Source organism: Cataglyphis hispanica, chromosome 7 (genome assembly GCF_021464435.1).
Source record: "Cataglyphis hispanica isolate Lineage 1 chromosome 7, ULB_Chis1_1.0, whole genome shotgun sequence".
Classification (NCBI taxonomy): Eukaryota; Metazoa; Arthropoda; class Insecta; order Hymenoptera; family Formicidae; genus Cataglyphis; species Cataglyphis hispanica.
The window spans coordinates 1,991,474-2,010,219 of NC_065960.1; the positions used below are offsets into that span (position 1 = coordinate 1,991,474).

The 18,746-nt window shown below is 40.2% G+C and overlaps 1 protein-coding gene across 2 annotated transcripts in view; it reads left to right on the forward strand.

Moving 5' to 3' along the window:
- The window catches only part of LOC126850907 (protein dead ringer-like), a 96,315-nt gene that overhangs the window by 18,166 nt on the left and 59,403 nt on the right, over positions 1–18,746 (forward strand). Inside the window, exons 2-3 of one of the 2 annotated variants that reach the window (XM_050594374.1) lie at positions 15,531–15,728; positions 16,570–17,007. In XM_050594374.1, coding sequence (XP_050450331.1) covers positions 15,531–15,728; positions 16,570–17,007 — 636 coding nt within the window. Of the gene's footprint in view, positions 1–15,530; positions 15,729–16,569; positions 17,017–18,746 lie in introns of both variants that reach the window. The other variant, XM_050594373.1, reaches the window with a different exon arrangement.

The window sequence follows — 18,746 nt, forward strand, 5'->3', positions numbered from 1 at the left end:
ATTACGCGTTCAATGAGAATTACCATGCGCGCAGCTGCATCTCTCTCTCACCATTTCTCCGCGATCGTGATTTTTTGCGATCGGCTACATCGTAAAACACCGAGCTCTTGGTCGCTCCGGAGAGACGAACGACTCTTCTTTCCCCTCTTTATTCTCTCTCTCTCTCTCTCTCTTTCCTTCCGTAGCTTGGCCCTAAAGTAAAATTTTTGCCTTCGTCTTGCGCGCCTTATCGCCCGCAACTATTACCTGCCACCAGTGGAGCGATCGTTGCTGGTTATGTATTACCGAATTTACGACATTCCCTTTACCTCCGTCCCACCCGAGATGTTCACAGGCATATCTTCCTCGCGATCGTTACGTTGTTGTATTCGTATAAAGCTACATATCAGCTTAAGGGGGTGAAACTAACTCGATTAGTCGCATTATTGGTATCGGATAATATGCAGCGCAGGGGTTCCTCTACGCTACTGGGTACATATTAGTAACAGAATCCCTATAAGGCCGCCGCGTTTGATATTACCTATACCTCCGTCGAGCGAGACGGAACGGCGTGTACATTTTTCTTGGTGATCGACCGTGGCAGACGATGCCCCCTCCCCCCTCCTCCCCCTCCTCTCCCACCTGTATATCGGTTATAAGCGAGGCATAAATTATACTCAGCCTTAACTCGGTGGAGAAAATGTCCGAGAGGGGGAGGCGTGGGTCCCGACAACTCAAGAAAACATCGTTCGCGGTTGTCGCTTCGATTGACACGCTCTCGTTCAAATTTCACATGCAAGCCTTCCTCGATAAATCTATCGTATACGCGATTCTTAAATTTTTTTAATGATGACGCCTGATATCGACTATATTTATTCATCGCCTTTTCGCTATTAAAGTTATAACGTGAAATCGACACTCTTTCTTTCTCGTTTTATCTCTCTCTCTCTCTCTCTCTCGCATTGTGTCAGAATATCGTCGTCACGAAGCCCGCGCGACTCGAGAGACGACAAATTCTCTGACAAATTTGAATTCGGTGTTGAAAGAGGAAGCACGCTCCGATTTGTCAGCGGTGCTTGTGGAATCACAGCGAGAGACGGGACGTAGATACGCGTCGCGGGACGCGTGTCCGCGAGGTCGCGTGCTGACATCAACCACCTTCCCCATGCAGACCTTAAGTCTGTGGTGAGAAGCCCCGTGTATTTACGGGTATCCCGTTTCTTTCTCGTTTACGCTCGCGCCCTATGCACCGCGCGCGCATCCGTTATGTGGCCGCTTTTTATATATTCGATCTCATCGAATTTTCGACCGACATCGAGGCATGCTAACGGGCGAATTCATTCATTCGATTCGTATCGCGAATGTCGATAATTTTTGCCGACGTGTTAATTTCTAGTGGCTCGACAACTATTTAAAGTATATGCATCTTTATATTAAATGGGCGGGCCGTTTTTCCCGCGCGCTTCCTTTCATCTTGACATCACGTAGTGTTCTTCGCTACATTTCCATCACTGACATCGGTCGTCTTTTTCTCACGTGTGTCGCAAAGGGATAGCGGAGCGCAGTTTACAGGCTGTGCCCTGTCGACTTGTAAACATACTTGGAAAGATAAATGTATTTTAGCATGTTTGCGTAAAATAAAGAAAAAGATTTCTTATAAATGAATTTGTATAAAGAGCTAAGTTAAATTAAAAAATTAAAAAATTACATATGGCAAAACACACTTTTGCAACGAATCGAGTTGTGCGCCGGTATCGCTATGAATTTGTGAAAAATATAAAACAGCCTTATCTATCTGTCCTGATGCCATATTTTTACAGCGTACTCGTATATGTGAGCGGAATTGTAATATTGTCGTTAATTATATACTATTGTCGTTAAAGCGGCAATAACATAGAAACATATGGAAGTGGGTCGTAAGGTAATCTTTTATTATTGCTGCCATTATTATTAATGATTCTGTTTGTCGCGCAATTGCGATACGAGTAGCAAACCGATAGTTTCGAGCATTTGCGCGGCGGTTATAAGATTTCTATTTTTATTATATTTCGTGGAACGAAATAATTTGCTCATTAATGATATTAATGATATGCGAGAGTTTGCGTCCGCAACTCTCGTATATAAATTTGAATACATATTGCATTTATTATAATTGTAAGACAGCCTTAATATAATTAACACTAAGCTGGGATGCATAGCGTGATACTTGCTCTGAGGCATATTTGATATTCGATATATCGTTTTCACGGGAGAAGCGCGAGGTTTGCGAGAAAGAGAAGGAGGGGGGGAGGAGGAGGAGGTGTAATATCTTGCCCTCCGTATAAACTTATTCCACGAATTATATATCGAAACATTGCGTGACTGCCAAAGTTCCCAAAAATTTCCGTAGGTAGTATAATAATGTATACTAGCAGAGAGGATCGTCTTTTGATCTCTCGTGTACGGCTTGAAATGTGGTCGATATAATTAGATTAATTAACGTTTGTCGAATAAAGCCCTGTAATCTGTCTCGAATTGCCCTCGGTAAGGAAGAGTTTAATGCAGGGAAGAAGGGACTTATATACGGCGGTGGCGTGCCGCTGTGAGCGTAAAGAGAACAAAACGGACGTTCGATATAAAAGTCGGCGATTGATTCACGAGGCTGTTCTTGAAAAGTGTGTATATCCTCGTATATAGTTGCATAGGTATATACATCGCGCGTAGTATATTTTTTTTTTTTTTATATTACCAATACGTCTGACATTGCAGCAACGAAACCTGCTTTATGCTTATGAAAAATGCAGATTTTGCTTCATGATTAAGGCAGCGATTTGTCGAATTACAAAGTGAATATATGAAAGATTTCTAATAAATTAAAGATATTCAATATTAATTTATTAATATAAATATGAATACAAATAAAAACCTTATATACATATAAATATAAAATAAATTATAAATTCAACAGTAAATAAAAGAGTATAAATTTAAATTTGAAGATATTGAATATGTAAAAAAAAGAAAAATATAGACTTGAAAAAAATATATAAATGTATACCGATATCGTGACAATTTTTTGTATGTATCGTAGTATTGATCATAGAAAACCCAAGGTCAAGATGCTATTACTTGTCAATTTTTCGTACTCTTGTCTCGAAAGGCAACGACGATCTCCTTCCAGCATCGGTCAACGCACGTGCGGCAACGACGATTGTATTATCTCGATAGTTAATGCTATTTCGCGAGCCGAGTTTGACGAGTTTACGACGCGATTCTACGAGGATACAGAACGGATGGTTCGCGACCAGCTTCCCCCGCCTCTGTAGGTCTCTCTCTCTCTCTCTCTCTCTCTCCTTCTCTCTCTTCGCCTCCAGGAACGTTGATTTATGTCCGACGTTACCTTTGCCAATGGATTTACATCTCGATATTTATTATTCGCAATATTATCGCGCGCGCCTTTATTGCGTTAGTCGAAATGCCTTCACCTCCGAAGACTCCAGCCGTCCAGTTCTTTCCACCTCTTTCTTTCCGCTTGTTTTTCTTTTCTTTTCCGGCTCGATCCCTTCGCGGACCGTCACGCTCGTTGCTCGATCTCTCGGCAACTTGTATCAGTAGTCTCTCATCTTCGAGAGAATATTTATTACGCCGAAACACGCGTCGAAAGGACGAGAGGTATAAAGTTGATAGACATTTCTCGCCGATAGCATCTTTGTCGAAACAAATCTGATTACGCCGGCGATCTGATAAGAAAAATTACGAATCTTCAAAGATTCCGTGCGATTGCTGATCAAGACGCGGATTGTTATGCGGATCCGTCCGCGAGACATGTTCCTACCGAAAATTCTTCCGTATCCAGGACTCTCTTCCGCGAAATGACCGGCGCACGGAAACACTTTCCTCTGTCCGGTCGTGTATCATTAAATTAATGTTAAATGATTGGTTATATGGGGGCGTGATTTCGGGTAGAGATCGTATCCCCGACGTATTATTCCAGCAGAGTAAATTCGAAGCGATTATTCATTCAAGGAGTTGAGAAGAGCCACCGTGGGCTCCCGTTTTCTCGCCGAGACACGCGATCGTCGTCTTTGTCGTCGACTCTCTCTCTTTCGTCGTCTTCTTCGGCGGCCTTGGATCACGCCAAGTTTTCGAACTCGTGCCATCGTGATCCAGCATAGATATTTTATATATCGAATTAACGCGTACGTGTGTTTCGCGGAAGCGCGTGTATCCCCGAGAACAACTATTATAATAAAAATTTTTTATTATGATTACACGCGTGCGCTGGACACACAATTAAGTTAACTCGAGATAAAGCTCTATAGATAACTTGATGTTTATTCTGTCCTGTAAAGTAATGGAGGTTTTCTCTCTCTCTCTTTTTTTTCCTCTTTTTTACAAGATATCGAGAAAATTTTTAAAAATATTTTGCAATAAAATTTATTGCATTATATGTGTGTATTTTGCAATATTTAGTTGTATTTTTATCGCAACGCGATTTTTGCGCAACGACGGTTATTCGCGACAACACATGTGAAGCTCGCGGTTAGACATCCTACCACAAAATTGCATCCCCCTTTTCTTGCTTGCAACTTTATTATTGCTGCCAAAAATCGTAAACAACCATCTGCCGAAGAAATTGATCGCGAATGCATTGTTGCATAAAAGGATATCGCTCGCGTTTCCGGACGTGCTGAAAACATAACCGCAAGAACTACCGGTTAGAACACGATATATTGCAATATATCGATATCGCGCGCAATTGAACGCAACGATTCGATTGAGTTGTTCATTTAAAAATACAATTTGAAACAATCAATTTTTTATTATTTTTGTGAATTAAAAATTATATAAAAAAAATTAAAAATATACATACATTTGACGGAGCTTTCGCGAACGAACTTGCCGGACGCATCATCATACAAAATTATTAAATTCTATTTTTAAGTATTAATTGTTTTTCTCGAAAATGTTGGTTTTTTTTTTTGTAAAAGGCTTTATTTATTTTAATCAGGAATTTCTTAGCATTTTATGAGACAATACCAGATCACGAATGTATCTTATGGGTTTGTGTCCTTTCTAGCTACTTTAGAAGCACTTTTCAGCAGGTCAAATAGAAAATCTCGTTTATCGAGTAGTGTTTATCGGCTATCCTGTCGTTTGAAAATGTGTTATAGATAACTCGAAAGCAAAAACACGGTATTTGGTGATATACTCGGTCGTTTTGTCGCGTCAGCTATTTAACTTTTTTCCTTTTTTTCTAACTTGATCGATTCGTCATTTCTCATGAATCATCTTTTACAATCCTTATATAGATAAATAAAATAGACTTATCAAAAATGCATAATAATTTTTTTTATTACAAATTTTCAAACGAATATACAATTTGGTCTTGATTCTTTTAAATTTGTTATGTTTGTTATCGTGAGCGTCTTACGAGAATTACACAGCGGTCAACTTTGTTTTTTATTCGTCATCGGGATTTATAGTTTATTTTCATAACATTGATAAATGTTTGGATTTTGATACGGTTACGGGAATTGTTGCCTTTTCAAACTTTTATCATTATATCGAAACCCGTAAAAAGGAACTTGAATTTGCAAAAAAATATATATCACTGTAAAATTTTTAAAAATTAATCGCAATATATTAGTGTTTATTTAGGGATTATAATATATACATATATACTATATTCATTTAAAATAAATTCTGATAGTCAGGAAAGCCGGTTGAGCTCATAGTTCATAGTTATTCGGTTATGGTTCGATTTTTGTCAGGCATTTTTGCGGAAGGAAAATCTGGGATTACAGGGCGAAGGGGAAAGATAAGATGAGATGGAACGGAAAAAGGAGGGAAAAATCTCGTCACGTGGCCAACAGATGTTAGGTTTGTCGCTAGGTTAACAATGGATTTTTTGAATATTTCTTTCATTCAGAAAATACAAAGGGACAAACCATCTAACCACCGAGATGCTTACTCAGGATTTCTGTTTTATTTATTTCTCAATCTATTAGAGCATTCTGTTTTATTTATTCTACACCGTTGTTTGCCCATATTCTCGACGATCGATCGTTTGAATCGGTGATTCTCTGGTATACGCAGAACTGTAGATAAGACAAAAACAGTAGTAAGGGAGGTTTCTAATGGACATTCCGTGCATGCCTATAAAATTCTGGTATCTCGTCCTTCGTCCATCTTCTAATATATCTCTTCGCTCATGGACGTCGCTAAAATAAATGAGTCTCCGATTGCGATTACTTGCGATAAGCGTTCGACCGAATATAACCACCAATGGACGAATGGATGTCTTATAGCCCTTATAACGTGACTTATCCTTTGTTCTCATTTTCTGACCATGCCGAGACGGATGCAATTAGTCCTTTTTTGGCTCAGGTAGTTGAATCTACGTCAACGAAGGTCTCTGTGGAAAATTCTAAATTATCCTAGTTCGTGGAAAGGTCGTCTTAAAAAAAATCCAAAAAAAGGTCCAGTTGATCGATCGATTCCGCGAATTCTCGATTTTTATCCCAAAGAATCTCGAGCTCGAATAAAATACGTAAAACGACGAAATGCACCGTGACGATAAATTCTCGTCGCACGGAATTATTCCTTGTTTATGAATTTTGTACGGGCCGATAAAAGGCCTCGTGTATTAAATTTAAGCGGCGGATTTTCTATGTCGCGAGCAATCCGGCTTGGATGAGTTAATGGGTCATAAAATCGCGCTGTAACTCTACGTCTGTAAGCTCTTGTAACCCCTTCCGTGCACTTGGTCGCGTTACACACTTCAAAGTCCGAAGCCTCTCGTTTCTTCCCCCTGAATTGACGGTGCGCGGCTTAATTGTTGCCTGCCGGTAAGAACAAACGTTTCGATGCATCGGCTATTCTTCTAAAGTTCTTCCTCATAGGGCGAAATGATGCACGGACCCCTCAACATTCTTGGCAATGAAAATTGTCATTTTAGTGAAAAGAAATTTAAGAATTGTACGACGAGTAATATATCGAGGTTAAAAGCATGCTCGGCTACAGAGATACGCAAAAAATGCAATAAGAGTGCACCTGAAACGAGACTGTGTGTGTGTGTGTGTGTGTGTGACGGGCAAAGACTTTTATATCTTTTACGCTGTAGTTGAAATTGTTCTAGTTTTTCGCAGTGAGCCTCAGCAAAAGCAATTAGTTGCATTAATTACAATTTAAATTATTATTTCTCACGACTCAGTAATTTCTTTTATATAAAAATGCAAGAGAAAAAATTCTTATATCGTTGAAATAAAAATTCAGCGAAGACATATACCTAGAAATATACATAGAATTAGAGAAACTCTAAATTGACTAAAGAATTTATAGAAATGAAAAGAAATGGGGAGGCGACTTCTTGGAACATCCTGTATTACAGAGGAATCGCATTCGTTCCATATGCACCATCAGTGCGCGAGACGTCTCTTTGAATTTCTCTAAATTATTTTCTCAGCTTGAGCCTTCGAAGGTTGCTCTCTCGGACATCGGACACCGTACGGGCGCACCAAAATGAGAGAGAGAGAGAGAGAGAGAAAAGGAGAGACGTAGGTCGATCTTACGACGCTCGTCGTCGGGAAATCGGGATCGAGAGATGGCGATACAGAAATACCGAATAGTTGTCTAAAAGTGTGTGTGACGGACGGACAGCTGGCCGTCATTAAAACCCCATTAGCAAGGAGCTCTCCCCCACCGGAGCGCGGACGAGTCAGCCCCCGTGTTCTAACAATATCTTCCACGACGCTCCGCCACCACCCACGCTATTAATATTGCTCTATACCTCCCTCCACTTGCGCATCCCACCCCCGTCTTTATATTATCTCTTTCTCTCTCTCTTTTCCATTCGCTCCGCGTCTCGCCGCGCGCCCGCAGATGCCCGAATTCCGTTCTTCGATTTAGACGATCCGTTACTGTCTCACGTTCGACTCATATTCGCCCCGGCGAATATCGGCTTACGACATCAGAAACATGTTTTTACCCCCTTCGGATACCGAGGTGACTGAGGACGATTGCGTAATTTGTCAGTTTTATTTCGATCGGCGTGGAAATAAATTTGATCACGCGAGATGTTGAACTGTTGGCGAAATAGGATCGTCTGCTCTATCTGAGATGACCCTGTCTGCGTCTGATCAATCTGTCTTTTTCAAAGACTCCGCCCCGGAGAAGAACGAGAGAGAAGAGAGAAGCTCGTAGGAAGTCGAGAGAATGTGGGTCAAGTTTGAAATAACTATGCGCTGTAGAGTATGTCTGTGGTTTGTCAGCGCGACACAGTCGTGATCTTGCCTGTCAGATGAATCTATGCGAAATGCGAGAGATTATGTCACGATTATACGCATCTCGATATACGAGTTTGAATCACGTTTGATCGCATATCTATATTTAAATTTGTATGCTAATTTTGTCGATTTTGTTTTGACATACAAAACATTCTCTCGCAAAAACAATAGCTCGATATATTAATTTCTTATATCGATATCGTAAATTTTTAAGGCGAAAAGTACCAAGAAAGTATCCCCCTCTCTTTTGCTCTTGCAAGACCGAAATAAACATTCGTCTCTTTCTCTCTTTCGCTGTCGCTTTTTCTTTCGCTCCCTTTCGTTCCGTTCGTGACCGAGCATACATCGGAGAAGATAGAGCACAGGAACGATGACGAAAGAAGGAAGAATACGAACGCGATAGAGAGAAGAGAGGACGCGCGCGCGCGCGCGAGCGCACACGTCTTACGGTCTTTGTAGCGGCAGATCAAACTCGGCGGGTCATTAATTAAATCTGGCGGAGCAGCCATCGTCCGTCCGTCTTTCCGCCGCGTCTCCGATTTACTTTACACGAAATACGCCACGGTTATAAATATGGGTGCTCGCCATAGGCGACCCTTTTCCCCGAACTTGATCTCGCGGACCGCCCTCGAAGTCAGGTCGACTGTCGCGCAGCCGATTTCGTTGACATTATTTTTTATCAAAAGGAGAATCATTCTAATCATTCATCTAATTCTTTGCGTGAGAAAACTGCGACTCGATAAAGGGATAACGTGTAAAATTTGTCCAACGACACTTCATCGCCGGCACTCGATTGGCATGTCTCCCACGAGGCGTCTCGCGGCAGTTTACGTAAAAACGAATCGATAAAAATAATTCGCGCTCGAAATGAAAGATACCCGATGATACCCGCGGGCGATCTCGAATCTGGCAAGCACATGGAAGAACATGAGGAGACGACGTATGGGCGCGACGACCCTTGTCTACTAAATGTCCTAAATTCCTCCTCCTTGAGACTCCTTCATCCACATAGAACTTTAGAAAACAGCGATATACCTATCTACAATTGCAAACACACATGGCGCACACGTTCCGATATTTCTCGGCGATCAGCGAGTGAACAGGAATAAGGGAATCAAATTGATGTACTAAGAAAGTTTTTTTTTTTAATTTCTTTTTTGTCTTTAATAATGAAAACGTAACAACGCGATGCGAGGATTGTCTCCGTCGATGCCGCGTAGCATTCCGCGGGATGCTTCACCTAAATAGACAGCTTTGATCGATGTGCTTTCCCGGCGATATTGATAAATAAATGCGATTACGGCGATGACGATTCCGATGGTCAATGAATTTATATACCTGACAAGAATCCCGGTGGGGTCGATAAATCAGATGCTCTTCCGTTCACCCGCGACCACATCGCGGTGGACACCGGGGTTATAATCTCTCAATCTAAATCGATCGATCTGCCAAAACGGCTCCGTTTCCGAGCTGTTTATCATCGGGCGCTTATGAATTTATTTTACGTGGACCGTATATATAGAGTTACACGCGTATTCGTCGCGCGCGCGCATACGAGAATAAGATGGGCCACGATGAAGCCGTGATCCCTGCGTGGGAGCACCGCGGGAGGGCCCGCGGGAACTCGTGTAAGGTACTCGAGCTTTCATTCTTTTATTGGGTATCGATAAACGCCGGGACCATTCGTTAAAATCGTTACTCTCTTCTTGCAACGTATACTCGCCTCTATCTATTAATGACGGATCGACCGCGCGATTCCACGGATAGATACCACGAGTCTTGCCTGCAATAATATTGCGATAATGTCGGACATTTTTTTATCAAGATTCTACGACAATTTTTTCATTCATCGTTTAATCCGCAAAACGCGCAGATAAAAACGATGACGCGTCGGAAATGGAGGGAAGGATTAACTAAGATTATTTGTGCGCAAAAAAGAAATCTCTCTTAAATAATAATCTAAATCAGTTTTATTTCTGCGCATGCATTTTTACGAGTTTCTCTTCTTTTATCACTCGATAATCCTCGGCATATATTTTTTTTTCTCGTTGCATTATTTGACCTCCCAATTTTTTAGCGCGCGATTAATCATCGTGACATTTCGAATTCTCGGTTGTGTTTGTTTAGAATTCATTGTGCTTTTATCGGTTTCAACGCGCGGGAATCGCATTCGTGAAATATGGTAAAAACCACGACGATGTCCCGATGCCACCGACGCTACAATATGTAAAGCAATTATTTCGCAGTCATTTCCTTCGATATCGGCGCGATACGCTACAACTCATACCTGACGTTACCGAGGAAATGAGTTTGATAAAGTCCTCGATAACGCCATCCTATTTCACGCGTTCGCACATTACGCGGCACATTTCGTTCTATAAACGCGTCAAAAATTATCTGCATTTATGTACGTTATAATATATAGAATATTTCCCTATTCTTCTTCGTTGTGAGTCACGCGGTATTTGGTAATAAAGATTTTGCGCAAACGCGCAGATAGCGCTAACGAAAATTCAATAACGTAAAAAAATTATAGAAAGTTAAATATATTTTTCTTTTTTTTTTAAATCACGACGACTTATGTATGTATGACTTTTTAAAACACACGCATTTTTTCGTCTTTATTCACCAAACAATGTGTTTAGAGTTATGCGTGTTTATAGTGAGGTATTGGCGATCGTCATCAAAAGTCATCGGTTTATCTATCCATTGATTTGCATACTTGTTTCGCCCGTGCAATTTATTCTTAGTAATATCTAATGGTAACACATGTAGTGGAAAAATAGTGAAATATGCGCATATGCTTTACACATTTATCTGATCCCAGTGGTCTCTACAATTTGCATCTATTGTTATTTCTCATGCTATTCTTCTTTAAATTGTTTATTTTTCATTCTTTAAATAAAATTTTGCTTTTCTTCTCGTCGTACGTATCCGATTACGGAAATAATTCAAGAGATATATTCTTGCCGGCAATTGTACTTTTATAATATACATTAGCGAGACAAACGTCTTTTTCATTTCGCGCTCTAATCTCTATTTAAAATATATATGTACGAAGCATAAGCTGTTCAAAATCTAGTCCAAATACCTCGACAGTCTTGATGGATCATTTTGTAATATCAAGACGAGCTGAATACATTTACATTTGTAGAGAATTATTTTTAATCCATCACTAAATATTATAGTATATTTAACAATTTATACAATTCAGTTTTTCGTGACGTCAGGTATCCTTGGCCTTGCAATTACGATAACCGTAATTACATCGGTCGTAAAAGGGGCTATACTACAGATTTATTGTAAGAAGACCACGCGGTCCAGAAATAATAATAAAAAAATGAAGTAAATACTTGTGCTCCGTCCGTGTAATAATATTTCGCATTAATCGTAAAACTGAAGGAACCGTAAAACTCAGGAATAAAATTGTCTAATGTGAAAAAAGATTTATCTATATGATACATAACTTGCAAGTATAAATATTACTATATAAAAGAATCATGTACATATTTTAATCGCTTTTATTATTCCGTACAATATATCTTGTGATAATTTTGTGCATTATATATATGTATATCTCTCACATATAACTAATTAAATATAGTTGCGTTAAAAAGACTTTTAAAAATTTATCGATAATTTTTTTTTTGAACATTAAAATTGTGCTTTACTCAATGATGAAAATTTTTTTTTTGAAACTTGTCATGTTTCATATTTGATCATTTTTTTATACAATATAATCTATTTCCACGAGAATTTAAAGTATTGACGCGACAATTAGTTGCATAATAATTTTCATTAGAATATAGCTAATTACCACCTAATTAAGGTCGAATTTCTTGATATGTATAATAATATATTACATTTGATAAAAGTGGATATATAAAAATAAAATCGTAAATATAAATATCTGGAACGAAATTAAGACAGAGAACAATATCATGATTTTTTAAAATTACATTAATTTAAATTAATTAAGTGATTAATGGCGCTGATGTAAAACTATATTTTTAATAATACATATTACGGTGAAGAGGAAAGAAATCGTCCTTATCGCGACGAGACTTTACTCTTTTAAATGGAATGATTGTAGTGTCACTGATAAGTAGCGGTTTCAGTTAAAAGTATAACAATGCTATTTCATTGATTCAATTGGAGACAGTAGTATCGATTAAGACTGGCGAATATCCATCTAATACGGAACTCTCTCAATTAAACGCGATATAATCCCGTAATAATTAGAATATTTAGAAGCGCGCCGTCTGCAACAGAGTGCCTGGAGCGTTTAGGTGATGATTTACAGGCCGCGTCGAGGCATAATACACACACACACACACACATGTATAAAGCACGCGTGCACGCATTCGTGCAACGAGGCACGCACCCACGAGTCTTTGTTGCAGAGCGCAAACACACTCGCGAAGCGGTGGAAACTATGAAGGTATAAACAATAAAACGATCGAATGGTGGCGGTACGCGGTGATAAATCACGGCGGACACAGTTATCTGCAGTGGCTGCGAGGGGTAACGCGCCGCGGCTTAGCCTTCGGTAAATTTAGCTATTGTCGTGCCTAGGATATATTAAATCTCGTTAAAATGTCTTCATGAAACCGCAGCGCTACGCCTCGTTGCAAGCATGTGGAAAGGGAAAGGGAGAAAGAGAGAATCTCTCTCGATCGTGTAACAAAACATTGTAATATTATAACGTCATGTATTTGTGTTTGCCGTATAATATTTGGTATAGCATAACATCTCCACATAAAATATATTTTATTTTTCTATTTTATTTTTTTTTTTATGACGCAAACATGTCTCATTTAAATAAAGAAAAAGCGAGATCGATAAAATAAGACAATATAATGCACGGATATTGACAATGAGACATTCGTTGTGTAGATATTCTTGGAAAGGGGGAGAGGGGAAATGAGAGAGAGAGAGAGCGATTTTCTCTTTTCGAGAGATGAAACCGCCCACTTGTTTATTCATGCCGACAGTTTTATCCTTTTGGTTGATTTATTCCGGTCATCCTCGACTGCTATCAAAAACCAAAAAGAATGATATACGTCATTCTATAATCTATCTGCCTTTCTACAAAAGTGAATATTGAGGAAATTTCTATATAAATATTCATTTAGAGATATAAAATTGTTATCGATGCGCTAACAATCAAGATATAATGCACACTCATATATTGACTCCATTCATGTATATACTTATAAATTCGACAAATAGAAAAGGCTCGCTATATAGGGTGAACCAAAACGTTCCGGCCTGATTTTAAAGAAAATATAATTCTGAAGAAAAAGTTTACCGCTTCACAGATTTTTTTTGGCGCTAACTTTTTAAGGAAGCAATTTTCGACACATATATAGGAGCATTTATAGGAAACTTTTGTTCATAATTAAATTTCCTATAACATTTTAAAGTCTGGCCGGAATGTTTGGTCCTATCCTGTATATGGATGCTCAAATAAATTTAAGTCGATTAATAAATGTCTATCCGTTCCGAGATATTTTATCCTCTTTGGCGGATGCCAACCATCGTATCTCCTTCGTCACTTTCCATACGAGATATAGACACCTACGTGCGTGCGAGCGCTCGGTTCGACGACTAGAACAATGGCATCCTCGAATGAGGCTCTACCGTGATTATTGTAATGACGGTACCGTCCGCAAACACTTTTGAATGATATAATTCGTAACCCGGCGCGCCACGGTAAGAATAACGATGCCACAGCGTTAACCACCGTAATTTATTTTCACGCCTTCCCCTACCTTCCGAGATGCGGCGATTTCTACGATACTTTTCGCGTGAGAGATCTTCGAGCATTGGCACATGTAAATGGCATATCGTTGATATTCGATAACGTTGGATAGATTTTGTTAAAAATATTTATATCTTTTAATACGCATATCCGAATATTTTTATAGAAACATTGCTTAAGATTTTATCATATCCGCAATTGTAAATACCTAGCCAATTTTACTTTTAATTTTGATTCCATTATTAAGCTTATTCTTCTTTCTCTTGTATTAAGCGCGACAAGTTTTATAGCTGTTTGAGCGAGAGACTCGATTGAAAATCTGAGAAACGAACTTGTTTCGTATTTGATCAGGATTCTATTTCTTGCCGCTCATTCATTTCTGGCCACCACCGTGAAGGGTCAATATTATCACACGTGCTCAAAACGCCGACAGAGAGAAACCGTTTGTCGCTCCTCGCCCGGATCGGATGCGTTGTCCTTCGATCGTAGTCCCATTTAAGATTGGGCGACCAGCATTGGTGCATTTACCGTTGGAGATCCACCTGCATCCGATAGGCATATATTTACTCAAGTCCGCCCTTTCCAGGTAAAAGCTCGCCTCTCGCCGTTCGAATATACTCGAAGTCTCGATGAATCTATTTGCATCTTCTTTCAGATATAAAAAAGCATATATTCCCTCGTATAGAATACTGAAATCTCACTCTCTTCGAATGCCTTCGTGACATTCTATAGCAACTCTCTCTCTCTCTCTCTCTCTCTCTCTCTCTCTCTCTTTCGAGCATTTTTTAATAATTTATATCATAATTAAAGTGCAACATAAATTCTCAAAAAATTTTCCGTGCGATTATCAGGGTGCGAAAAATAAGTATACACGCAAAAGTCGACGCATATGTATAGAGGATCGCGGGCGAGACATTTATCGAGCGGCTGAGTTAATTCCAGGTGAGAAAAAAGAATATGCAATGTCCATCTCCTTTTTTTTACGATGGTCGTTTCCGTTCCCGGTAATGCGACTTTGTACATTTTTATGCCGGCAACGATGCGCAATGGGCACAGCCGTAAAACACTTATGACACCCGTAGCATAATAATGTTACTCGATAGCGGCTATCTCGGTGTATATAACTCATCGCATTCGCCATTTTCCTAATTAATGTTTAATGTCTCGCTATCTATGCCCTCATTGCTTACGATTGCGCGGTTGGTATCGCGTTATCAATAGATGTTGCTGTTTCCTATTCCATTCCGAAAAAACATATACTATCGAAGTTTTTCAAGGTATAATCGCGAAATTTGCGTAAATTTGAAATGAAAACAAGGAGAAGCGAAAAACTCGACTGATTATCAGTATACAAAAAAAAAAAGAAAAACATTAGTAGAAGAAATATTTTCAATAATTAATTTTATAATATATAACTCGTATGTGTCGTTATATAATAAGAGAACTCTCGTTCATTTATCTAATTATTGAAATATAATTTTTTAGAATGATCTAATGTTTGTATTCTCTTGTGATTTCAGTCATATCGTGAAGAGATTGACGAATCCGATCTGGATGACGAAGTACAGGACGACGAAGACTTACTTTCGCAACCGCTTCAAGGCAGTTCGCAATCGCCGTTGGACATTGCGGCGCAAGCTACTGGCGCATCTTCATTAGCGCAATTAAACAGTTTTATGAACATGCATCCGAATCTTATGAACAAGCTTAGAATGCAGGTTAGTGAAGAGCAATCTTTTTTATCCCTGTTATATTTAATCTTTCGACACTTGCTTTCGCTGAGCATACACGCTTTATCGGCGCCAATAGAGAAAGGGAGAGGGAGAGCATGTACATGTTTCGAAAAATAATCTTATTGTCACGAGTTCCCTATTGTTTGCATTGCTCAGTTTTTTGTAAAGATAAGCAACTGCATAATTCGTCATAAAAGTTGCTCGACACATTTGAGCGTTCGTTGACTTACAAAAGTGCCAAGTAGGGTAACACGAATCGTGGAAAATCGTGAGATAGTCGTAACAGCGGACGTTGACGGTCATAAATGAGTTACCATTGCGTCATCGTGACAATAGATTTCTTTTTTTTATTACGCAACAGCCTAAACCGGATGACACTGGATGAGCGCAAATATATCTTTACGATCATATTTCGATAAGAAGAAAGAGAGAGATCACATCGTGTATAAGAGTATACATGTGTACTTGGAGCGTGAAAATTAAAAGATCTTTTAAGGAATTCTTCGTTCTTAGGAAACGTCAACAACACGCATACTACACAAAGAGCTTTCAAAACTATATCTCTTAAACTGAGAATGATTAGAGAGATTGACATCTGACCGGTCAGACTTTACATTTGTTAATAAAAGACATAACTTCATATTTTCAAGTTTCGCAAACGGTGGAATAAAGGTTTCGCACAGACAAAAACGAATTTATATATGTATATGTGCGTGTCTTTTCTTTATAATGTTAATCAACTAATTGATAACTTTTTTTCATCGCACAAGTTTTAATAGGATTGACTTTGGTTAATCAGATATTTTGAATAATTTTTGTTTTACAGTACGGTGATGCAGAGATGCAGCAAAGGAACGGTTTGGAAGCTCTACACGCTGCGATGACTGGCAACTTCAACGTACCCTTTATCCCGTCCATATATATGTCGCCACCGCCGCCACCGCCACCGTCACTGCTGCAACAGCAGCCTCCGCATCCGCAGAGTAATCATTCGCAACCGATCGCGTCGAATCTCGCAAATGTTGTCGAGAATCAATTAATGATAGCCTCGGCCTCGACCTCCGCTTCCGTTAGACCTCCCGCTGCTCCTTCGCAAGCTATGCGGGGCGAGTCCCCGCAACGAAACTGCAGGAATAACAGCGAATCCTCGCAAGGAAGCTCCAGAAATAACGGAGAATCTCGGGAGTGTGAATCTCGCACGGCGCCGGCGAATAATCAGCATCCGTCCGGATCCAACTGGAACTTTGAAGAGCAATTCAGACAGGTGCGTCAGGCAAGTACCTTGCAAATACGTACGTCTTCCTCAGCTTCCTCGGTAATAATCGCGCATCTTGAGCGATACTAACATATTTTATCGTGTCACGATATTTTCTCGCCACTTTTTCCGATCTCTCTCTCTCTCTCAATCTAAGCTTAAAATTTGACCTTTATAATCTATAACACAGATTAATAATTACAACCCAATTTCTGCAAATTTTATATATTACGTGCAATAAAATATGGGGGAAATTTGCTCGCTTCACCATCTTTTTGCTGAATGCTTCTGCTGGAGAGAAAATTCCCCTTCAAAATAATTACCCTCAAACTATCTGAGAGATCATCTGGCGCGTCGATATATATCGATAAATCGTATGCAACTCGACAAAGTCACAAATCACAAAATTTAAAAAAGAAATGGCTCTCTCAAAATGTGCGCTTGTATAGAATAAACCTTGGTTCGATCGGGGAAGAAAAATTTCTCCGGGAGTAGCATCGGCGATACGGTGTGCGTGCCGTGCGCGATCCCGCAAACCCAGGCCGAGTGTCGTGGGCGTGAACAACTCGCGCGGTCACCTTTGTGGGACACTGGTTAGTGCCGCGAGGGACGTGTAATTACCGCGGTGCTCTCCCCGCGCGAAACGAGATGGCGAACCAGCCAGAGAGAGAGAGAGAGAGAGAGACGGAGAGAAGGAGAGAGAGAGAGAGAGAGATGGAGTGAGGTGCTTTAATTAATGCAATGATGGAAGCTAATTATTATTTTTACACGGCCGGGAGATAATTACCGGCCGACCGTCCCCCGAACGGCGAGTTCGTTGACGGTGTTGCGAGGCAAGAAGACGATCGGCTCGACACCGAGGAAGGAACGAACATTTCGGAGCGCTATATGAGAGCCTATAAGATACGTAGGGACTGCCGGGGGAATGGGGAGAGAGAGGATGAAGTTATAGAATTAGCCGGACTCGCATCGCAGCCTTGTTAACACTTTTTGCGGTAACCTCGTGCTCGCCCCGCACCATTTCTACCATCGGCCCCCTCGCGGTTTTCGCTTTTTGCCAAGAGGGTGTGGTATTGGATTACCATTTAGATTGTTGTTCGCGCGCGCGGGTCGATATCTTCTCACAGCCCGCGTGACAAACTTACCCCGTCGATGATGCTCGCGTCGCGGTTTTAGAGAGCACCGATGATTCAGTTTCCCGAATTACGGATTGACGCGAATCTAGAAAATTGAGTATGCGATATCTTGGCTTATTCGATACTATCGCCATTCTTTCGCGAGGTGGAGAGACTCTCCTTTATCTCGGAGTGCGAGGGTTATTCGCTCATCATCGATTAAAGCGTGCAGAACGTGCGGACCAACGGCGCGCGAAAGACGAACGCTGTAGGGAAACGAGAAACAACGTGCGCGCGGGAATGGAAATAGAAGTCTCCACCTACTCAGCGAACGGCGCCCGCATCTCACGCATCGCATCCATCATTCCGGCGAGGGCGTACAAGCTGCTCTTTAATCTTTCTTCTTCTTCGGGGGTGATGGTGGTTTCGTCTGTTTTACTCTTCCTCCGCCATTTCTTCTTTTTTTTTTCTTTTTCTTTTTTCTTCGACGAGGTGTCGGTAATCGTTCGCGTACTATACTCTCGCGATTTTCTTTTTCCTTCGCGAATTTCTCAAAACTCTTGTCGCGCGGATTCAGGCGTCGCTTTTAAATGTGTCGCCATTTAAGAAAGAATGTCGAGATCTTTTACGAAT